Here is a 24,950-nt window from a genome sequence, read left to right on the forward strand (position 1 = left end):
CTGGCGTCCAGCTAGGCATGCGCTGCATGGCTCCCAGCTGTGCGGATTCTGTGCCAGCCAGACTGCTCCCCGCTTCCAGCTGGCTCCGGCGGAGAAGCAGAGGGGTAAAGCACGCCCGGCAGGCTGCTGCCAACTGTGGAGACACAGGAAGGAAGGGAGGGCGGGGCCGCCACTTCTGCGGTGGTGCTTCTCAGAAGTGGGGAGGACGTGCTGTACGTATGTGTGCAGGCAGCCACAGGAAGCCTGGGCATCCTGCACCCCCGTGGGATGTGCACCCGCCCAGTGGCAGGCTTGTCGGCGCTTGTACACGCCTGAGGCATACAAGTTTGGTTCCTTGGAGCAGAACTCTGAAACGCCCCCAATGCCTGGGCTTAGGGGTCCTCATCAGTGGCCTCGAGGTGTAGGCCGCGGCCACCGTGCCCCCCTGAAGAGACCAGTGGGAATGAATACCCTGTTCCTGTGCCAGGGGGTCTCACCAGCGGACCCCTTCCTGTGTGCAGAACTGGGGAGCGGAACCTATACCCCTTACAGCTAAGCACGTACCGGGGCAAGCCTGGGCAACATGCACCCGGGTCCCCTGTCCCCCTGCCCCACGCACCTGTCCTGTGAGAGGGTGGGGGGGCGGAAAACAATTCACAGAAACCTTCAAATAGGCCTTTGTTCTGCGCGCAACCTCGTTGCGACCCAGCCACTTCGGCAAAGTAAGTTGCCCCCCTCGATTCCTCGCATTGTGAAAAATGGCCAAATGCAGTTTTGCTATGGTTGGCTGGCTCCGTTCCCCATTCCCGGGGCTAGGGCTCCATTCCCGGGGTTAGGGATCCATGCTAGGGCTCCATTCCCGGGGCTAGGGCTCCATGCTAGGGCTTCATTCCCGGGGCTAGGGCTCCATGCTAGTGCTCCATTCCCGGGGCTAGTGCTCCATTCCCGGGGCTAGGGCTCCATGCTAGGGCTTCATTCCCGGGGCTAGGGCTCCATGCTAGTGCTCCATTCCCGGGGCTAGTGCTCCATTCCCGGGGCTAGTGCTCCATTCCCGGGGCTAGTGCTCCATTCCCGGGGCTAGGGCTCCATGCAAGGGCGCCATTCCCGGGGCTAGGGCTCCATGCAAGGGCTCCATTCCCTGGGCTAGGGCTCCATGCAAGGGCTCCATTCCTGTGGCTAGGGGATCCATTCCCGTGGCTAGGGGCTTCATTCCCGGACCTAGGGCTCATTCCCGGGTCTAGGGCTCCATGCTAGGGCTCCATTCCCGGGTCTAGGGGCTCCATTCCCGGGTCTAGGGGCTCCATTCCCGGGGCTAGGGCTCCATACCCGGGGCTAGGGCTCCATGCAAGGGCTCCATTCCCGAGGCTAGGGGGTCCATTCCCGGGGCTATGGTCTGCATTCCTGTGGCTAGGTGCTTCATTCCCGGATTTAGGGCTCCATTCCCGGGACTAGGGCTCCATGCTAGGGCTCCATTCCCAGGGCTAGGGCTCAATGCTAGGGCTCCATTCCCAGGGCTAGGGGCTTCATTCCCGGGGCTAGGGCACCATGCTAGGGCTTCATTCCCGGGGCTAGGGCTCCATGCTAGATCCCCATTCCCCGGGGTATGGCTTCATTCCCTAGACATTCCCGGGGCTAGGGCTCCATTCCCGGAGCTAGGGCTCCATGCAAGGGCTCCATTCCCAGGGCTAGGGCTCCATTCCCGGGGCTAGGGCTCCATGCTAGGGCTCCATTCCCGGGACTAGGGAGCCATTCCCGGCGCTAGGGCACCATGCTAGGGCTCCATTCCCGGCGCTAGGGCACCATGCTAGGGCTTCATGCTAGATCCCCATTCCCGGGGCTAGGGCTCCATTCCCGGGGCTAGGGCTCTATTCCCGGAGCTAGGGCTCCATGCTAGGGCTCCATTCCCAGGGCTAGGGCTCCATTCCCGGGGCTAGGGCTCCATGCTAGGGCTCCATTCCCGGGGCTAGGGCTCCATTCCCGGGGCTAGGGGCTCCAGGCTTGGGCTCCATTCCCGTTGGGCTAGGGCTCCATTCCCGTTGGGCTAGGGCTCCATTCCCGTTGGGCTAGGGCTCCATTCCCGTTGGGCTAGGGCTCCATGCTAGATCTGCATTTCCGGGGCTAGGGCTCCATTCCCGGGGCTAGGGCTCCATGCATTTGTGATGTCAACTTTAATGTCCTGGGAGTTAGTCTTACCAGTGCACGTGGTGGCGTGAGTTATGGTTGCTTAGCTTACCATAACTGCCGAATTTCTGAAGTTTTTTGCTTTCACTTGGAACCATAACGTCCCTTTAACAAAGTTCTCAGTGAATTTCATGGCTTTTTACCCCTGTGTGCTATTTTCCTACAACTTACTAATATCATACTTACCCAATATAGCAACATTTTTGTCCAATTTACAAAGGTTCACCTTAAAACTCTATTTCCCACCTTCTAGCATCATTTTTAACACTTCTATACACTTTTTGGGACTTTTTCCACTGTTTTTGCGTCTGTCAACGTCCGCGAATGCCTGACGTCATCGTGGACCTTCCGGACATTGCCACATGACCATGCGCTCGCATGCGGTATGATGAAGTGACCGCGAACGCGTCTGCACTTCGCGATTGGGTCCGTGCTTAGAGGACAGTTTGCAACTGCATTTTCTACTGATCTATGAACTTTCAAGCTAAAAAGTACCCTACACCTATACTTATTCATTATCCATTAAAAATCTAGTACAAAGCACATACTTGGAAGAATGTTAGAAAAACTTCTCAAAAATGGCATCAGCTAGTGCCATCCCTCCTCCACCAGAGCCGCCACCACAACCAGCTGGAGGACCTACACAACAAAAAAAGCGCAGTACTTTCAAAGACAATGAAGAGGACCAAGAAGATGAGGTAGAGGAAGTGCCTACCTCTAGCACCCAGAGAGAATCATGGGTGGGGCAGTTCTTTACCACTGTTGGGAATGTACCAAAGGCTAAAGCTACCAAAGTGAAATGCACTGAGTGCTCAGTTGCAGACTACCTGGACAGTACTCCTACGGGACCACCTCCATGTGCTGCCACGCCAAATCCAGCCACTGCAATGTTATCAGAGAAGTTGTTCCTTCTTAGCAAGTAGGAGGGGTTCTAGGCTAAAAGTTCAAAAACAAAAGGCTTGAATGCCTTTTGTTCGACAGTAAAATGACCGAAAAAAAGGGTCGAATTTTTTTTTTTTTTATGGGGGGTTCCGCCTCCCAACGCCCCCCCCCCCTGTTTTTCTTTTTATAAAGTGTTTTATATATGCTAAACTTAAAAAAAAAAAAAGAATAATACATTTAAAAAAAATTTGATCCTTTTTCGGTCATTTTACTTTCGATCAAAAGGTCATTCGACCCTTTGCATTCGAACATTTGACCGGACACCAGTAGGAGACAACAGTCCTCTGTATATACTGCAACGCACCACTCTACAAGTTCTAAGTGCTTTGGAAGCTGTAATCAAGGAGCATGAGAAACATTTAAGGTAATTTGATCATACATATTTTATACAATATCTGAGGAACATCTAACCATGCGCCCACAATATGCCAAAACTAAACTTCTACAAAATGATTGGATAAACACCATTGCATGGAAAAATACCTACAAACAGACCCTTCAATGTAAACCCAGCGCAAACAATTTGGTACCTTCTTTGAACTTTCATCCCAACAAAAGAATACAGAAGAAAGATGGGCCGCCATACTCAGTGGAAAAAACAACAAATACATATACACAATTTCTCTGTTCCTCTCTACCATACTGGAACTTAACAGAAGTGCCTGATTTAAATCTCAAGAAACTTTATTTTTTTTTTTTCTTTTCTCTTCCAAATTTTCTTTTCACAACACATCCCAAAGACCGAGATGAAAAAGTTTGAAACCAAAAATAAAAAAAATAAAAAATAAAGAATGCATTACATAAGCCGCTCTCCATTGGCATTAGATAACGTGTTTGCAATGACACACCATAATCGGTACAAAGTCGGGTGCACTCTTTCACTCTCACTGTTAAGGCAGAAATTCCCAAAATCATCCTGCCTTATCGAATCGTAATTATGCACAAAGCTCCCCAACATAGTCATATATGCTGAACCCAAAAGTCTGCACTCCGTAAATACATGTTTTGCTGTTTGTAATACGCCAGAGGATTTACATATTCGACAGATACTATGCTGTACTGGGATCTTAAGGTTTTCACCACAAAACAAAGGGGAAGGGTAGTTGGTTTGTCCGTAATCTCAATGAGAAATACTGCACCGCAGGACTAGGGCACTGTCTCGTATCTTTGGGTTTGGAAAAACCGATGAGTGACATTTGCGACATACTTATAGGTGTGCAACGTTGATAAATGTGTGTAGTTGTTGGTCCAGTCACATTTATTCATGTTTTATTATGGGAAACCTAGTACCACATTTGTAATCGGGTAACCACCCAGTACCTCCGCACAGCGCAGTGATCAGTCTATCCAATTCCTCTCCACTATGCCCACAGCTGGTTCCATTAAAGGACCCCAGCAATGCCAGTAATTGACATTTTGGATGAGTGCACATTTTTAAATGAAGCGGCCCTTGTCTAACCATCAATTGACCCTTCAGGGAGACCACCCCCAACTACAATCTAAGATACTAGACAAGCGTCGAAGGTCGCAATTTTAGAATCCACTTCCAAAAATGCTGTCACAGCGTGAGGGGACAACACTCATCCACATCCTCAAAATATCCCTCAATGGTGTCCAGCCATTTTTTAAATTCACCCATGGCCAAGGCATCCAGGCCATATAGGACCATGGGACAAAAACACTGGGTGTATAAGGTAATTATCCCTTCTAAGGGCTATCCCGCCATATGATTTGCAAATCGTTCTACAAAATGGGTCAAGCAGAATGCCTTTTATAGTCTTGACCTCTCTTATATGAGTGTATGATCTATTGGTACCCCTATCCAGGCCCAAGTATGGGTACGCCACATATTCTAGTGGCCCATATTGGTAGTTAAATCCTTTTCATTAGCATAGTTTACTAAGGAGTCAGACATGGCCCGCGAATGTATGATTGAACATTACCAGGTCATCTGCATATAACATACATGGTATTGGACAGTCCTCAATTCTTGAAAAGCACCAAACTCCAGGAGTAAAATGCAAAGGGAGATCCGCCATATATATATTATACAGGAGGGGGGGGCCAGGGAGCGCCCTGCTTTACCCCCTAAAAATCGTGACAACTTAGACATGTCGCCCTGGTCAGCCAGGCGCACTCTTACTTGTGTATTAAAGTGGAGCCCCTTAAGAACATTCAGAAGCCAAATGGGACAACCCCAATTTTCCATTTTAGGCCATAACTTTCCACGATTAACACCATTGAAAGCCGCTCGGAAGTCTGCATAGATGACGTACAAAGTAGACCCCCCTCCCCCACCCGCCGCCCTCCGGGGTGGAAGCAGTTCGAAACAATGCGTCCATAATCCTCAGATTATGGATCGAAAACCAGTTTGCGTTGGGTGTAACAGTGGAGTCTCCTCCACCCAGTTCTGCAAAACCATCAAGCCGAATGTGGAGAAGATGTATCCTGAAACATCCAAAAGTGACAGAAGTCTGTAGTTTTCCAGCAAGGACTGGTCCCCTTTTTGTAGACTGGTACAAGCACAGACTGCTGCCACGAGGCTGGGATTTCCTGCACGTCACACACCCTTTGTAGACTGGTACAAGCACAGACTGCTGCCACGAGGCTGGGATTTCCTGCACTTTACACACCCTTTGTAGACTGCTGCCACGAGGCTGGGATTTCCTGCACTTTACACACCCTTTGTAGACTGTTACAAGCACAGACTGCTGCCACGAGGCTGGGATTTCCTGCACTTTACACACCCTTTGTAGACTGGTACAAGCACAGACTGCTGCCAGGAGGCTGGGATTTCCTGCACTTCACACACCCTTAGTAGACTGGTACAAGCACAGACTGCTGCCACGAGGCTGGGATTTCCTGCAGTTTACACACCCTTTGTAGACTGCTGCAAGCACAGACTACTGCCACGATGCTGGGATTTCCTGCACTTTACACACCCTTTGTAGACTGGTACAAGCACAGACTGCTGCCACGAAACTGGATTGCCTGCACTTTTGTTTGGTTTATTATTTATATTGCGCACCAGACCCAGAGGTATTCGGGCGCGAAAGCATAAAGAGGGTTGTTAAGCTTATGTTACACAATGGACAAAAATACGTACAGCTACGATTACAATGCTGTATGCATGAAACAGCCAGGGCGAATAGATATATACAGTAAGTAGCATGAATAAATGTGAAGCACATGCATATAGCAAAAGCAATGAGGTCTCAAATGTACAATAGGTACTAAGAAGGAAGCAGGTGAGGTAGGCACGTCATGTTCCTTTAGCCAGTGAATGAGACTAGATCTGAATTGTGGGAAGGGGAGATCTTCCCTTAAGGCAGGGGGGAGGGAGTTCCAATATTGTGCCGCTTTAACAGGGAAACGACTCCCGCCGGACTTGGTGAGCTTGAATCTAGGTACTAGTAGGAGGTTTGAGTTGGCTTTTCTTAGGGGGCGAGAAGCTGTTTGTCTGGTGAATCTAGCTGTGAGGTATTGTGGGGCTGCTTGGTTAAGACATTTATGTGTCAAAAGATGCAGTTTTGAGGAGGATTTTATCTTTCGAAGAGAGCCAATTGACGGATCTCCTGAGGTCAGATACATGGGCATTTTTACGGATACTAAGGCGGCTCTCAGGGCATTGTTTTGCAGGGTCTGAATTTTGGATGTGATGTATTTGTTAAAGCGTTAGTCATCCAGTTTGGATAAGATTAAGGCTTGCGCTAAAGTGATGCAGTCATTAGGTGAAAGGAAGGGCTTGGCTGCTCTGATTAGCTTGCAAGTATATGATGTGGCTGGGGCCATAGCATTTACTTGTTTATCAAAGGTGAGCGTAGAGTCTAAGTAGAAGCCAAGTGTTTTAACTACCTTGGTCACAGTAATGTTGTTAATTAAGAGGGAGGCGTACTTAGGACCTAGTTTTTTAATGTTAGATGGTGTACCTAGAATGAGGAGTTCTGTTTTGTCATCATTCAGGCATGGACCGTGGGAGGCCATCCATGCCTGGGTGATGAGGTAAACTCTGTTCACAAAGGCCAAATCCTTGTCATAATCTCCCGTCAACGGGATGAGGATCTGTGTATCATCTGCATAATTAGTGTAGGTGATACCCAGGCCGTCTAGATCATCGAAAAGGGGCTTTGTGAAGATGTTGTACAGAGTGGGCGATACGCAGGAGCCGTGGGGTACACCGCATGATATAGGTGCAGTTTCCGCAGCTGCTAGGGGCGAGAAGACTCGCATTGTCCTGTTATCAAGGAAGGACTGGAGCCAAGCGACTGCCTCCTGGGAGAAGCAGGCCCCGGAGACCAGGTGGTTGCACAGTACAGAGTGGTCTACCAAGTCGAACGCGGCTGAGAGGTCGAGGAGTAGTAGGAGTGCTGTCTTACCCTTGTCTCTCAGTGTGTCTATTTGTGCCTTAAGGTCTAAGAGAGCAGTCTCAGTACCATGCTGAGGTCTGAAGCCAGACTGACAAACTCCTAGGAGGTGGGTTTTGCTCCAGATGGTGCAGAATTTGTAGGTATGCTACTTCATCCAGGATTTTAAGTAGGAATGGCACTGTAGTTATGGGGCGGTAGTTAGTAGGGATGGAGGGGTCGAGGGTTTGTTTTTTAAGGAGAGGGAGGACCCTGGAATGTTTCAGGTTACTAGGAATGGTGGCTGATGTGAATGAAGCGTTTATACGTTTTGTGATGAATGGGGAGAGTTCACGGGCAGCGTCTTTTATAATTTGGGCTGGACAGGAAGCTGGGGGTAGTTGGTGTGGGTGGATTTAAAGTGGATTACGGTGGTGGTAAGAGGTTCATGGCAGTCTTAGAGGTAGTACCATTGATGTCAGTCTTAGCGGCAGTAATGGTGTCTTTTTTATTGTTAATGTTTACCTGGAGTGTTACCTTGTTGGCCAAGGCATTTTGTATGCTTGTGCACCAATTTGTATCCTTCAGACAGGAGTCAGGTGCTTGGATGGGGGATTGTACCTCTTTAAGGATGGTGAATAATTCTTTGGTATTGGATTTTGCTTGGGAGATTCGGGAATTGTAGGAGGTTTGTTTAGCTAAAATAATTTCTTTTTTGTATAGGGTGGCTAGTTTATTCAGATTGTTTTTGTTGATGTCTGAGGGGTTTGATCACCAGATTTTTTCGCTTAGACGTTTCTCTTGTCTGATGGCTTTCAAATGAGGCGTAAACCAGGTGTTTAAGTATTGGCAGGGTTTACTCTTTCTGACCTTCATTGGTGAAATGACGTCTAGAGATGCGAGCATCACTTTGTTGTACATTTCTACCATGGTGGCTGGGTCGGTCTGGTCTGAGATAGTTTAGTGTAGGGAGGATGAGGGGGATAAGGTTTTCAGGAATATATTTCTTTTTCTTCTGGTAGGCGCGGCAGGAGCTATATTGCTCATAATCATGGGGGGTGTGGCTTCTATGATGGAGATCAGGTAGTGGTCGGACCAAGGCTGAGGCATTTTGGAAGTAATGGAGGTTGGGCAGTTGTGTTCAGCGATCCAATCGAGGGTCCTTCCTTTAATATGCGTGGGTTCTGTGATCTTTTGGGTAAATCCTAGTTCCTCAAGGGAGTTACTAATTTGTGTGGCATTAGGGTGTAGTGAGTCACTATATCCGAGGTTGAAATCTCCTAGGATAAGGCATAGTGAAGAGTCTTTTAAGTTGTCAGATAGTAGGTTCATAAGATCTTCATCAAAGGAACCTAGAGGGCCTGGTGGTCGGTATATGAGGTGAATGGTGATAGTTTGATAGCGATGGTGAGTTTGGCCTTGAGAGATTCACAAGAATTTGTGTTATGGGTTGTGGAGAGTCTTAACGTTAGGCTGCTCTTGACAATTCTAGCACTTTACACACCTTTTTGTAAATTGGTACAAGCACAGACTGCTGCCATGAAACTGGGATCCTGCACTTTACACACCCTGGCAAACAGGATTTAAAGAATTTTGGCCCATGTACTAGGGTTCTGTTTTAATAAAGCATTGGCCCGGGGGCCCTAGAATTCTTGATGGAGGAATTATAGTTTCGATCTCTTTCCCCCCCAAGGCCAGCCCCCAGTCAGGAATTGAGGGGAGGAATACCCCAACCAAGGAGCCTCCTTTCTCGCTTAAGTGGCTAATCCACTTATCTTCCTGGATAGGGTTTCATATATTTACTCTACTGTCGCTGTAAGCACTGGCTAACATGGCCATATTTTCTTTGTTACCTCTTCTAAGTACCATAAACATACTTTGCCAATAGGTATTTTGTGTTGAAAGCTTCCAGTGCTTGAGACAATGCTTATAGTTATTCTAAATAAGCTTCACCCTTCTAATCCTCTCAAGCACAGGGCACTGTCCACCTCACACTGCTCTTAATTTCCTGTGCATCTCTCTTTTGGCATCACAAATTTGACTGTTTTATTACAGAACAAGTGGGGTCCCATTGGACAGGAATCCGTTTTTACAGCTAAATCCTTGAGCCATTTTTCAACCTCATTACAAGGGCGGCCAAGCTCTCAATAGCATCACCGGACACGTCTGCAACAAACGCTCCCACTTTATGGATTTGTCTGGCGGAACAATGAGTACGGTTGCACCGTATTCATTGGGCGCGCTCTGACACACTTGTGTATGAGTGCGATGCAAATAAAATGTCCTACATCATACTGTGATTTAGCTGCAGCCTGGTGCAACCTTGTAAGTTAAAGGCCATATGGTAGAGATTAATAGTGGGGGCCAGTATATTGTGGTCGCTGCGGTCATTAGGGATTTACCCTTATTTCTTTAGTAGCAGTAAGGCAGGCATTATTCCCAAAGAAATAATCTTGGGTAGCCTGACATTCTTTCTGGCCCAAGTATAATGTCCCGGGATATTCCCCCATGGTTCTGCCATTCAACATGACCAGGTCCCAGTATCTCAAGCATGCAACCCATTGTTTCCCTTTCTATTGCTATTCCCCTGCAGCACCCCACACTGTTCATGTAGGGAGCACATTGCAATGTGTCTAAACACCCAGCATTAAGATCACCTCCCAACAGGATAGCATGCTCTGCAGGGAACCCGTTACACACAACCAAGGCCTCTTCTAACACAGCATACACATCCTCCATATGTTTCCGACACGGGGTGCGTCAATGTTTATAAGCAGCATCCTCCAAGTCTCCCCGCTAACGTCTGCCCACAGCTCTACCGCCTGTACATTACCCCCCCGGTGGCGTCAACACCACTAGGCGTGAGCTAATTCTTAGGCTCTCCCCAATCAGGAGCCCCCAGAAGGTCTACCCCTGGGGCCTTTTTGGCCATTGATTGGTATAAGTGAAAACCCTCCACACGTAAAGGGCAGCCGAGCCAGGTCTCCTGCAAAAGAAAGACTTCAAAATTAAAGACAACTTTCCCAACTCTGCCACCATAATATGACTAAACCCCCTGGTATTCCAACTTGCGATCCTAAGGGGTCAGTTCCCCCAAACGAGGAGGTAATTCCCCTCTTAAAACGGGGATTTCATGGCAACATTGGACATGAAAGATGCATACTTTCATATTTCAATGTTCCCAGCGCACAGAAAGTATCTGCGCTTCCAAATGGCGGGAGAACACTACCAGTTCAAGGTGCTCCCCTTTGGGATGGCCTCAACTCCAAGAGTATTCAGAGGTACTAGCAGTAGTAGCAGCGCACCTACGCAGAGAGTCAATCCCAGTGCACTCTTATATAGACGACTGGCTCATAACTGGGGAACACCCAAAGAACAAGCCACCTTCTGTTCCAATTGGGATTCTCCATCAACAAGAAAAAACCAAGTCTCGTCCCCCGCCAAACAAAACCATTTCTGAGCTCAATCATAAAGACAAGGGAGGGGCCAGATAACCGGACGCAAGGCAATGCGCTTGCTCGGAATGATGGCATCATTCATACACCTAGTTCCACACGCACGACTGCGCATGCGCCCAGTGCAGGAGTGGTTAGCAAACAATGGTCTCAGGCAAGCGGTCAGTGGGACAAACTAGTGGTTGTTTTGCTAACCTACGTACAGGCTCTTCGCTAGTGGTCAATAATTATTATTATTATTATTAAGGGACAACCTGCTAAAAGGAAAAACCCTTTCGCAATCCAGCAGTTGAAGCGATAATATTGACAGATGCCTCACTCTCCGAATGGGGACCCCCATTACCTTCACCACACACCTGACAGCCTATGGAGGGACAGACACACACCAACACACCAAAACACATCAACCTCCTAGAACCTCTGGCAGTTGTCAAGGCTATACAGGATTTTCAGCAGCATCTAGTAGGTAAGACAGTGCACGTCCGCACAGATGGCACCACTGCCATGTTTTACATGAACAACCAAGGGGGTACACACTCAAGTCTGTCCAGTCCAGGCTATCCCAAAAGATGTGGACGTGGACACTCGAGCAGAACATGTTCCCAGCCTCAACATGTTCCAGGGTAACTCCATGCTCTAGCAGACTCTCTAAGCAGAAACCCACTGCCAGAGGAACACGAGTGGCAATTCAACAGAGATTCTAAATGAAATCTTCTTCCTGTGGGGCTTATCCTTCCTTAGATGTTATCCATAAGCCAAAACGTACAATGCCCTGACTTTGCGTCCAGGTTTCTTCAACCAGGAACCAAGGGGGATGCCCTGTGGATGAGTTGGTCAGGGAAATTTGCTTATGATTTCCACTGACACCACTCCTGATCAGGATAGTGCACAAAATGCACCCGGAACCAGTCAATCGAATCCTGATTGCTGGCAACCTTAATTTCCACATCTGCTCCCACTGGCGATGTGTGACCCAATCAAGCTTCTGTGCACCTCCAACCCAACATGCTGTCACAGCGTGAGGGGACAACACTCATCCACATCCTCCATCAATGAACTTGGCAGATTGGCTCTAAAGTCAAAGTTTGGTCACTCAAATCTTCCTCAAAGATGTATGGATATCCTAAAGGAGGCACGGTAACCCACCACCGGACACTGTTACTTCAACAAGTGGAAAGGGTTCGTGGTATGGTGCAGGTTAGTCCTTAAATCCAATTGAATGTTCACCATCTAACATTCTACATTGCATGGTTTATCTACTAGACTCTGGCCTAGTATTTAACTCCATCAAGTACACCTAGCGGCCTTGTTTGCATGCACCACTAGGCAGAACAAGGTGTCTTGGTGGGAAGTGCCTGTTATCAAGGCATTCATGGAGGGAGTAAAGAGGTTAAACCCTCCTATTTCTAACCCTCCACAAGGTTGGGACCTTATTGTAGTGCTCTTGAAACCCATGGGTCTGCCCATCCAGCCTATGCACAAGGCCAGCCTAAAACCCTTAACATACATTTCTAGTAGCCATCACTTTAATAAGACGAGTCAGTGAGGTACAGGCATTATCCCTAAAAGACGACTCCTTTAGAATCCACAAAGACAAGGTGGTCCATAGAACACATCCTAGGTTTTCACCTAAATTCATCTCCAAGTTCCATGTAAAGCAGTCCATTGAATGACCTACTTTTTCCAAAATCCATCGAATTTGGCTGAAAGAAGCCTCCATACATTAGATGTAAGGAGGGTGATCTTGGTCTACGTAAAGAAAACACAGCCTCCAAGAAAAACAGACCAGCTCTGTTTTCATAGCACCAGGTTGAGAAGGTGATCACATTTCTAAGAATACTCTGTTCAGATGGATAGTCAAATGCATACAGCTCTGCTATTCACTATCCAAAAAGATCCTACCTTTCACAGAGGTACAGGAGCTACTCTATCATGTATTACAAACATCCCCCTAGATGCTATTTGCAAAGGAGCTACTTGGAAGTTCCATGCACACCTTAACGCAGCATAACTGCATTGACTCACACTCTAATATACATTCACAGGTGGGAAAAGTAGTTCTAAAACAACTATTTGCTGGTGTACCTTCTCACAACCCACCTCCTTCTCCAGATACTGCTCGCTAATCTATGCATAGCATGTGATCTAAGCAGATCCACAAGCCTTAGGAGGCATACATTACTCATGACGATCTTATTTCTGATGCTTGTATCTGCGTACATTCACATGCGCCCACCCTCCCTCCCTCCCCCCCCTCCTGGAGTCAAAGGTGCATGGATGTTTCTTGTGCAATCGTGGTTTTCTTCTTTATTACATATGTACTCGTGCTACACTTCATGCTACCTCATGTCAGAAACAAAACAATCTGAGGGTCCTCGATGCCTGAAAGACCATGGGTACAGTAGACTTCGCACTAGGGATAGTATTACTAACGCTCCCTGTCGACGTCCCTCGAATTTTGACAACATATCATGTAATACTCTGCGACTACCAAAAGATGATGGCCTATGCATAGCATTTGAATGTAGGCAGATAAAAGCATCAGAAATACAATTACGTGAGTAATGAATGCTGGAAAGGGGACAGATTTGAGAGATGACTACTTCGCTAGGCAAGAGCAAGAAGATCTTAGTGTGTGAGGCTTTATTTGTGCCATATAGAGATGTTTTTCTACTGGTGCCACATGTATAAAATAATGTGTTTTATGGTGAATACAAGTGGGTTTTAATTTTGCTGCATATTGTGGAGAAACTGAAAAAATGGAATCAGAGGTGTGATCTAGAGAATGGGCGGCGTTTTGCTGCTTGCCCGAGTAGATGGTTTTTCACATGGAAAGTGAAAGTATTATGGAGTTTTGGAAGGGTGGAAATGAGATTAATCTGTATGTAAATATTCTTTACATGTTTGTCACGTACATGTTTTTTATGTTGTCAGTGAGGGCTGGCGTATTGAGTTCAAAGGGAGCAATTTTTTATGTGCCTGGGATTTTTTTGTTTTAAAGAAATGCAGTTTATTTGTGGCTGTCATGGAATGTGGGCTGTGTCGTTGTAGAATAAGTCACATTTTTGACTAGTGAAGGCAGCTTCAAATGAACAGCCCAGGCCTACCTTGGCTTGCTTGCAGACGCTGAGAAAAGGAAGCAGGGCGTTTTATAGCTTTGAGTTAAAGAAGCTAATTTTCACCAACAAAAACGTTCTCGTGCATAGCATGTACATATTGTATAATATATTAACTTAAGTTAAAAAAAGAAAGATTTTTGGGAATCGTGCTTTGCTGTGCAGAGATTTAGTGCGAAATCTGCAGCCGTCTGCTGTAAAATAGAGACAGCGTTCCTCTGTTCTGTCACCCAGCACTTGAGCGGGAGGGTGTTAATTTATTTTTTTTTCTTCTGTGCACAGTAGACAGACAGGCTGCACTCTTCAAGAGAGGGAAGGTGCTCAAAATCACTGGTCATGGCCAGTGACCTGGTGGGGCTCCAATCCATGCAGAAACCGGGACCTGTGCCAGCCCCCTCGGGCCATGTTGTCCGAGCGCAACTTACAAGACCACTTGGAGCAACATGGCCTAAGGGGGATGGATCCTTCCTTGCTTTGAAGCTAAGCATGGTCAATCCTGGTTACTGCACGTATGGGAGACACTCCACAGACCAGGATGCTGTGTGAAAATAGCTGATAACACACTAGGGAAACTCGCGGCATCCGCACTGTTTATTATTAAACAGTGCTGCTGTCAGTCCTTGAAAGTATTGCACTATAAAGGTCAAGCTGCCATGAGGCCCACATGAAATGAGCAGCGATCGCCGGGTACAGAGATGTGCGCTCTAAGGCCTTTGGGCATGAAGCGCGTTACAAACATTTAATTAAATAAGATAAATACAGCGCTGCTAATGTATGAAGAATTGCAAATCCAGCTTGCACGTGCAAAGCAAACTCAAATAATCTTTTTGTTATATAATATGCCCCAATATGGTTTAAAGATCTTCTATGTTCCCATTGCTCACTGAGAGACCAATTTTGATGCCTTTTGCTGAATTGCATTCTGGTATTTACAGTCTGCCAGTCAAGATTGGGGGGGGGGGGGATAATGGCAAAATTGCACACTTATTGCGTAAGCTCTATACGGATTTATATATTTGAATGACACTATGTTATGTGGATTTTTCAAGTTATCTTTATAATGCAGAGTATTATTGAAAGCCAGACATATGGGCGGGGTGGGGGGGGCTGAGAAGGGGAAATGATTAGAGGGAAAGTAAGTCATGAGTATTTGCCCAGGGTGTGGCAAGAGAGTTTGCAATCCTGGACGCTGCTACAGTTATTTTCCCCTGATTGTGGCTGCTTTTTGGGGCACAAGTGAAGGACCCGTGTGGGTGGACAGCGCAACTTTATTCAGACGGCAGACGCAACCCTTTGGGTTTTTATTTTTTTGAGGTTGGCACGCTTGCTAAAGTATTTGGAAACCAGGATTTTGCTCAGGTTGTTATGTCCCCAGAGCAGGCACTTGCCCATAAAACCACAAGCCCTTTTCTCGTATTGGGATTTTGTTTTCCAGGGAGTATTTCACTACAGATTGCTGGGTTTAAAAGGTGAGCACCTTTTATACTTTGCCAGCGTATTTATTGGAACATTTCCTCTCCCAGGTTATTTTTCTGGTGGTCATTGCTTTTTTTTTTTTAAAAGCACAGTGTTATTGAGTCTTGAGCACTTTCTTTTAAGGGGAAGGTCAATTGAAATACATTTCTATATTTCACTTTAAGATGGGGGCCGGCTTTGGATTTTCGCTATGGGGGCAAAAGTGCCTGGGTATATGTTTTTCTTGCAGCGGGTAATTTTCTTTCCCTTTTCCGTGCTGCATAAATTAGTTATTATTGTATTTGAGTGCAGACCGAGCTTCGAGAAGCAACGGAGCGCTTTACAGAGGTATAAACTAATACAGATACATAACTGAGCGCTTTACAGAGGTGCACAACAGTACGCGTGCATAACACCGAGCTTTTCAGTGGCAACGGAACAGATCTACAGCAGGAGGTAGGATACAGAGGGAGGAGTACAGCTGTACCGGGTGTCGGGCAGGAGAGGGGTGGGAGGCGTCTAGCAAGTCAGGTGGCGCGAGGGGCGATGTGATGGCCTAGGTCTTGTGAAGGAGAGACTCCTTGAAGAGGTGAGTCTCGAGTTCTTTTCTGAATTGTAGGAGCATGGGCTTTGTAGCACACTGCTTAACCAAAGTGTCTGATCCTTGGCAAATAATTTAATCTTACTGTGCGTTGCATACAAAATGTGAGTTATACCACTGCGAAAACGGTCAAAATCAGTCAGTGATTGATAACATCCTTGAGCGATAGGTTGCAAGTGTTTTTAAATATAGAGCTATTGTTGTGTTTTAAAATGGACAGTGGACACGGTCGAAGGACATGACTAGTGGTCTGGTTGTTCTAAAATGTAAAGTGGACAATGTCACTGGGCCTAGTAAGATCGTGTTGTTCCCCTCCCCTCCCCTACCTTGCCTTGTCGCGCTCTAAAAGACTTGTGTATGAGCGCAATAGAAATAAAATATCAATTCAAAGGCCATGGCCGCTGGCCAGTGGTGCGGGAAAAAAAAAATCTATGTAATAACAAAGTCCGTGAAGTTCAAGGAAAAAAACTTTAGTTGCAGGGATGTTAAGGTGAGAACTTAACGCAACAAAACCCCTGAAATTCAGCTAAAGTCACCTTAATTTCGCACCCCCTGTTGTGCAGCCTATGACCACAATGGTGACCACCCTGGTGACGACGTCTATTGCATCACTGATGACATCACTTTTTACATGATATATTACGCCACTGTTTGCATGTGTGATGGCATCGGACATAATATCATTTATTGACTTTGCAAGTAAAAGCTTTAATTAACTAAATAATATTTTGGGCTGTGGTCTTTCCCAAGGCTGTGGGCGCAGTGCAGGGCCGAAGACATGGCTAGTGACTGGTTAGTGTTGTTCAATATACAGTGGACATGGCCGAAGGTCGTAGCCACTGGCCATTGCTGAAGACCCTCCAATAGTGGCCCCTTAATGTGTTAAAATATGCAGTGGCCATGGCCGAAGGCCTTGACTGGTGGCTGGTTAGTGTTGTAAAATATGCAGTGGACATGGCTAGGGGTCCGTTAGTGTTTGAAAATATACAGCGAGCTCGGCCGAAGGCTGTGGCCACTAGCCATGGCTGACGGTCACGGCTACTGCGTATTAATGTGTTATAATGTACAGTGGGGGATGTCTGAAGGGCATGGCCACTGGCCATGGATGAAGGCCTTGGGCCATTAAGGTGCTACAATATACAGTGGGCATGGCAGAAGGCCCTGGCCACTGACCATGGCCGGTTAGTGTTCTAATCAGTGATGTCATCAGGGATGTCATCTGTGATGTTGTCATTGTGGTCCTAGGCTGCACAAGGGAGGAAAGAAGTTAAGGTGGTTTTAGCTGAATTTTGGGGGGTTTGTTGCGTTAAGTTCTCCCCTTAATGTCCCTGCAACTAGTATTTTCCTTGGGTGGGGGTGTGGGGGGGAACGAATCTATATGAAAATGTGTATCTGTCTCTTTAAATCAGTAATAACTGAGCGTTTTGAAAGAAGTGGGGTCACAGCTTTGCTTTTGTGGCAGTGGGACCTGGGTCGGTGCATCACGGAGTCTTTTCTTTCAGAACCTATGGCAGGGCTTACCTGTAGCGCTCTGTGAACATCCAGTGTTGAGACCCCCCCGCCCAGCACCAGGTTTTACTCCAACACGGGAAGAAAATGCAAGACACCAGTTGATGAAATGTCCAGGATGGGCCCCCCGCAGCTGGTGAAGCGTGGTGCTGTTCTCCAGCGCATGGCAAGCAGGAGTGCCTGCCTGTCTCCTTGGCCGTCGTGGTGCCTCAGTCCCGCACCCACCCCACCCCCCCCTCCCCTGCCAGCTGCAGTGAGAGATGGGGAAAGTCTGGTCTTAAAGGTCTCTAACAAAGTATCACTTTCTCCCAGACTTTGGGGTGATATCTCCATATGGCAACCCTCCACCCACGAACCCCCTATTCCGTACCCTTGTGACTTAGCGTCTCCTCCTTACTACACCCCACCCATGGGTGTCTTTGAACCCAAGGCCCTTCATTGATTCCTTCGTATAGGTAGCACCCGTGCCATAGCTTACCCCCCCCCCCCCCCCACCCCCTCACAAATCCCCATTGACCCCATCAGCCAGATAACCACAGTGGCGTAGCCGCTATCCAACTCCGGCCCTCGTTGGTGCCTTCATCCGGATAACATCTGTGACATAGCTAGGATCCACACCCTGGCCTCCCATTGGTCGCTTCATATAGTTCACGCCTGCAATGTAGCTGCCATTCATGGCCTAGAGTTTCATGAGTGGACTCACTCCTTGAATTGCAAAAGGCAATGGGCCTCTTTAACACCTGCTTCTGAGAAGAACAAGCGCCCGGGCTTTGTGGAGATGGTGACTCAATTCTGGATCTGTGGCACGGGCTGGGGGGGGGGGGCTTGGGTGCAATGGAACATAATGGAAGAAGTCGAGCAGGGCCAAGGCTGTGCTATGCCTGTGGGCCAAGATAAGGCTATGGAGCATTGCCAGTCTGTGATATCCCGTCTTCTAGGGGGGGGGGGGGGGACTTTATGAAGGGGTCAGGAGCGGAGCCCCACTTTTCTTCTGAATTGGTCTCTCCCTTCCTCTGCAGGTGCTGATCAGATACTGGCAGCCCGTGGCACATGGGCCGTACCTCTGGAACGCCTGCACGGAGCCCTGGAACACCTGGCTGTCTCTGCTATGCTTCGTCCTTCACTTCCTGGCCTGGCTCGTCATTTTCAGCATCGTGCTAGTCTTCGACTACGCAGAACTGATGGGCATCAAGCAGGTAGGTGTGCGTTGAGTTGTGTTGTGTCCCTCCAGACTACACCCGTAATGTACTTTGAGGTACCCCTCCACCCCAGGAAGCCAGTTTAGATGTTTATACAGGAGTCTGGCGTTAAGCTCGGTATAACTGACCAATAAAATAAACGTTTGCAAGTTTTGTTATGAAAGACCTACGACAAATTAAATATACTTTGCAAGAAGACTGCTGTATCTAATAATGGTTCCCCTGATCCTAGCATCGAGTGGTGGCCTCCATTCCAAATAAACCTTGTGGCAAAATCAAGGCACTTCGGGATGAATGCAATGTTGACTCTTCTTTTCTTGCGTCATCCTCTGTCCATTGAAGTCACATGTTGGTGAACATGAGGTTGCAGAAGCACCTGCGCCACGGATCACTGAAGACCTACTCTCCTCTTTCCAGTGCTGTGTGCTTTTGTCTACAATAATGTTCTCACTTCACTCGAAGATACTTGCGGAACACCACTTTGAAAAAGCTTTGTTTGGATGCAACTGGTCCGGTCAGCTATATGCCAATCAGTAACACATTTCTTCTCAAGCGTCCCGATTATCTTGCATATAAACAATCTTCGCGGGTTACACCAGTCTGGCTAGCGGAGGCCGTAAGGACCTGAAACAGTCATGCGCGATCCTCAGTCAGCCCTTCTTCAGCTGTTCAATCTTGGCAAGGCAGGTGGTCTTGTCTTTATTGAACATTCGGCTGCCTTTAATCTTGTAGCCTTTGAGATCATGGGTGACGGATTAATCAAAGTCTGTAGACTTAGTACGGAAGCTTCTAGATGGATAATGTCCTTTCTTAAGGATGGAACGTTCGCTCAGGGTTGTGTTGGGACAGTTTTCTGCTCCCGATCTTCCTCTTGATTGTGGTGTTGCTCAGGGCTCCACTACGGCTCCACCGCTTTTGAGAATCACGCGGATGGCCTTCACGTCCCATTGGAAGGGACTCCGCAGCACTGAACCAGATTCATTCAAAGGTGCTGATGTGGATGAATGCTAATGGCGCGCGTCTCAACATTTACTTGCATCTTCCACCAGGGAAAGACTTTTCAAGCAAAATGATAACTTTCCCTTTTGATCATTTTTTCCATCAAGACCTTGGGCAAAGCCAAATCCCTTGCAGTCACTCTTGCCACAATGTCTGTGGCGGGACATGTAAAGGCTACTATTAGTTCATGCAGTCATTATCTAGACGTTTAAGGCCGTTAAGTCCTCTGTTGTCTTGCCAACATAGAGCTGCTATTGCCAGGCCAGTCGTCCATTCCAAGATGGACTATGGTGATGCTTTGGCATCAACAAGACAGATCTCCAACGTTTGCAAGTGGTTCAGAATACCGTTGCCAGGTTGGTCGCCGGTGTCTCGTGTCGCCAGCCTATCTCGCCTATGCTAAGAAAGTGAGACTCCAGCATGTAACACAAAGTGCTTACCATCACCCATAAAGGCCTATATGGCTGCGGTCCTCAATATCTTGAGGATTGCTTTACTTTTTACAAACCGGGCAGGTTGCTGCGATCATCTGGCAAAGCACTGCTACAGATGCCACATTTTAAGTTGGTATGCTATCGTGGTTGCTATGTTATAGTGCCTACCTTATGAAATCAGCTCCCTTCTGAACTCTGGCTTATTTCTGATCTTCCAACATTTAAGAAGAGACTCAAGACTTTGCTATTTCAATGATAATGTTTTCTTGCTTTGATTTTGTCCTGAGTATGGTGTTCTTTCTCTTCTTATGGACTCTTCGGTTTTCTCTGCTCTTTGCAGCCTTTTCAGGTTTTTAGTGCATAATAAATAAATGTGATCAAAAAGCCTTAGCTGTCTAAACCCTGTTCTCCGATAAACTGATCACCAATGTAGCAATTGGGAAATTGAAGGATGTGGGGGAAGACACTGAAAGGAAAAAGGAGTCTTCCCCCCCCCACCCCCCGGTACCCATGCTACAACACACCCCACGGTGTGGCAGAGCAGAGGATTGTGTTTATCTTTTTAAAGGAAAACACTGTGTACATTGCTGAACAGTGTATCCTGCAATCTGCTTATTGTATGAAAAGAGTTGTATCGCGTCTTGCTGTGTTTGTCAACCGTGTTGATTTCTTTTCTGAAACCATGTATCAATTGCTGTAGTTGATTAAAATTTGAAAACCAAGCAGAGTGCAGCAGACTGAGGTCATGCAGCGAGGGGCTGAGGGGAGGGTTCATTTTTGACATGGTTTCTCAAAAAGAAGTGCTGTCAATCTCCCTGATGTGCATATTCCTTTTCATACGTGGTCAGTTTGAATGTGTGATCGCTCCAGCGTAACCCATCAAGGGGTTTGTGGTCGCTCCAGCGTAACCCATCAAGGGGTTTGTGGTCGCTCCAGCGTAACCCATCAAGGGGTTTGTGGTCGCTCCAGCGTAACCCATCAAGGGGTTTGTGATCGCTCCAGCTCACTAAGGAACGAAAAATCATACCATACCTTCCGTAAAAACCTCAAAACCCTCCTATTCCGCTAAAGTCTACCACATGCACTCTCATGCTTGCATTGTAACCACAGCATAGCATAACCTTTAAGCTCACTGTTTATTACCAATGTGAAATGTACTCTGTAACTCGGTTTACATCTGTAAACACATTACTATGCTTGTGTTCATGACTAAGTCTGCTGTAACAGCGCCACGATGCCCCAGGGCAGTTCTGTGCGCTTTATAAATGCAAATAAATAAATAAGTAACCCCTCAAGGGGTTTGTGATCGCTCCAGCGTAACCCCTCAAGGGGTTTGTGGTCGCTCCAGCGTAACCCCTCAAGGGGTTTGTGGTTGCTCCAGCGTAACCCCTCAAGGGGTTTGTGATTGCTCCAGCGTAACCCATCAAGGGGTTTGTGATTGCTCCAGCATAACCCATCAAGGTGTGAGATTGCTCCAGCGTAACTCCTCAAGGGGTTTGTGGTTGCTCCAGCGTAACCCATCAAGGGGGTTGCAGTGGGTCTCGGATAAGAGTATTCTGTACGCATTTCTGATTTGTCTAGAAAAGCCTGTTCGGAATTCAGACTTGGCTGAATTTTGATTAACAGTTCCTCTTGCTTTTGCGCCAAGTCCTGCTTTTGCGCTAAGTCCTATGTGTTTTTGAAGTACCCACTGTATGAATAATTTGTTTTTAAATGTATGTTTCCTCTCCTGGAACAGATTCAGGCGGGTGTTGGAAAGCTATTTAGGAAAGCCGTGACAGACAAGCTTGGGTGGTTCATATTTAGAGTAATCGTAGAACAAGAGGTGGCGCTAGAGCGGGCCTCTACCATAGCGAGAAGGGGGCGGTCTCATAATCCAGCAGTCCATAGAAGCAAAACGTTAATAGATATATAAGCAGAGAAATGCAAGTCATGGTAGCACCATAAAGACTGAATATGTAAACCGCCCCCGCAAAGTCTATGGATTGATCCAGCGAAGGCTTTCGTCATGTGCCTTGGGAAACCCAGGAATTTGCCTAAAATCACATACACGTGTCACAAATCTACTGAAAACTTGTCTGCCAAGGACTTTGAGAGACTGCACTCTAATCAGGCCAGTGCCCACTCCTTAAAATAATCCTCTTGTTCAGACGAGAATTGCCAGGCTTTTCGGTGCTGGACTGCCCCTGGGCAGGACAAAGACTGATATGCGGGGACATTTCTTCTCTGTGAAAGGGACAGTGAGCTAAAGACTTGGTAGAGTCTCTCCCAGGGGTTATTCACCCAAGAACAGATCCTTGGGCTGTGTTTGTGCTGGTAGAGAGTTTCCCAGACCCCCCCTTTGTTTTGAAAAAATAAATCCAATCAATGGCCTGACCAGCTTGGAATGGAGCAGCACCCAAGGCTTCGGACAAAAAGGCAGAATATTCAACTTGTCTGGGGCGGTCGCCATAGCCCTTTAAACCAAATCTGTGCACCAGGAACCATCCCTACAAGGGACTCCAGCGACTCCAGACCAGCAGCCTTGAACCAAAAGTTCTCCTTGCGCGTCCACCCCATTTCTTTCCACCCACACTGTTTGCACAATCATGTGCACAATCATGGTGTTTCTTATCTATAGGAATTGTATTGAATCTAAAATATATAATTTCGAATGAGCACCAGTAACATTGTATATACGTTTATGAAGACTCTGTTCAAATAAAGATTGTCATGAAAGGGCTTGGCTGAGGCAGGCTATTTTCTTGCCTAGGTGTATTTATGGGGATTGCCTGCATACGGCGTAGCTCTGAGTTTTGAGTGACGTTGCGCATAACGTGATTGCACAAGGTCTCTTGCCATGACGCTAGACTATCCCAAGGCAGTTGGTTACAGGTGGGGATCAGCATTGAGTCCCATTGCATGCAAGAAATTCCAACATGCCCATAGCCGTGTGGCATTGACGCGTTGAAAACGAGCACAGCCGTGATCATGGGTCAAACTGAATCCCCCAAATAAAGCATTGCCCCCCCCACCCCCCACATGACCAACCGCGTGTGATAGGCGATACAGGGAGAATACGACCGAAAAGTAGCAGTGGAGGGGCATTGGGTGGTGCTCCAGGGTGGGGGTCAGCTGCGACCTATGAAGGGTGTCCTGGGCCCAGTGGTCTTCCCTCTGTCCAGTCACGGTTGCATGTTCCTGCCTCTTAGGTCATTGGTGGGTTGCCGGTAGACCGCCATATTGGGTTGAAGACCCGTTTGCGTGGCTCATCGTTTTTTTTTTAAAGTTTTATTTTTATTTTATTTATGGCACTAGTCTGTCTTTTGGGAAAATCTGAACTCCCCCTGAATCTTCACGCCTTTGTTACCCCCCCTTTTTCCCTTCTTTGCACCTTGGAGAATGTTCCTTTTCCTGCCAGTCAGTAAGGCTTTGCACCACCCTTCCTGCTCTACTAAGAATACCTGCGACTGCTGGACTTTCTCCTCAGTCCTTTTCAGTTGCCAGGCTAGGTAGCGCTTCAGCCTCAGGATGCATCTGGGCGAGCGCTGCGCTGTACAAAGAATCTGGGAATGCGACAGAAAGCCCATGTTGCCATCCTCTTCCCGTGCCCCGTCCCGTTTCATCTGAAAAAGTATTGCCCGAGAAGATGGCCGTTCCAGACCCACTTGAGTGCGTCTTTTGGGTCAAACGTGCCACACGTCAGACATTATTATTAGTATTAGGCTATTTATTGAGGGTTGACCTAGTTTTGAGTAACAGTTTAGGGAAGCAGAGGAAAAGGGGAGCGGGGAGGGCACACGGGAGGGCGGTCGATTGGCAGCAGGGGATCGCCAAGCAACCTGGGGAGGAACGAGGCGGGGCCAAGAACACCAGGCTCGGTCCATTCCTTGAAAAGGAATTTCATGAGCTCTTTTCACATCTGTAGAAGTGATGGGGTGAGTCTGATGTTGCTGGGGAGGAGGTTCCGGAGTCTTGGATGGTAAACGGACACAACATTCCCATTCTAGGGCTTTACTTAAGCAATAGAACACGAGGGGGGAGGGGCATTACCCATCCGGTAATGCCCCCTCTCTGAGGGTTATATTGCTGTTAGTACCCCAGCACGTTGTAATAGTAAAAAACAATGGCCACTATCTCCCCTTCCGTGATGGCCAGGACGTGAATGCTCTGGCCGGACAAAGGCTTTGTCGGGCTGGTAACGACCTGGCTAGGGCCAGTGTGCTTGCTTGTTACAAGCTCATTGACACTCCCCGGGTACTAATAAGATTTCACTTAATTCGGATGTACAAGATGATGCAGAGTGCAGGTCGGCCTCTGTTGCTGTATTCAACCAAACTTCTAGGGGTTGGTGCAAGGGTCACCATTTCACTGAGGGTGGAGCTCATTTTACTATTGTATGTAACTGAAACATGTTTGGCAATGAAGCTTTTTACTCGCAATGCTGGGGGAGCTTTCGAGAATTGTGCAAAAAGAAGTGAGAACTGCACCTGGAAGCTAGGGGCCCTCTTGTAGGCGTGCGCTCAACAGGGTCGGACTGGGACAAGAAATAGGCCCGGTCACCCAAAAAAAAGTAGCCCACCCCTCGCCTCAAAAAAGTGGCCCTCACGGCACTTGACCACTGATGACATCACCGGAAGTGATGTCATTTGACTCCCACCCCAAAGTGACATCCTGGGAAGCAATGAAACACGACTTTTCACTCCTTGACAAAACAGGAAGTGGCATCAAATAGTATTGTGCCTAAGTACACTAAAT

At 47.5% G+C, this 24,950-nt stretch overlaps 1 protein-coding gene across 2 annotated transcripts in view; it reads left to right on the forward strand.

Moving 5' to 3' along the window:
* The window catches only part of NRM (nurim), a 101,440-nt gene that overhangs the window by 70,211 nt on the left and 6,279 nt on the right, over positions 1-24,950 (forward strand). For both annotated transcript variants that reach the window (XM_069635321.1, XM_069635320.1), the window contains exon 3: positions 18,601-18,777. In XM_069635321.1, the coding sequence (XP_069491422.1) occupies positions 18,601-18,777 (177 nt within the window). The remainder of the gene's footprint in view (positions 1-18,600; positions 18,778-24,950) is intronic.

Source organism: Ambystoma mexicanum, chromosome 13 (assembly GCF_040938575.1).
Source record: "Ambystoma mexicanum isolate Mex_15411 chromosome 13, UKY_AmexF1_1, whole genome shotgun sequence".
NCBI lineage: Eukaryota > Metazoa > Chordata > Amphibia > Caudata > Ambystomatidae > Ambystoma > Ambystoma mexicanum.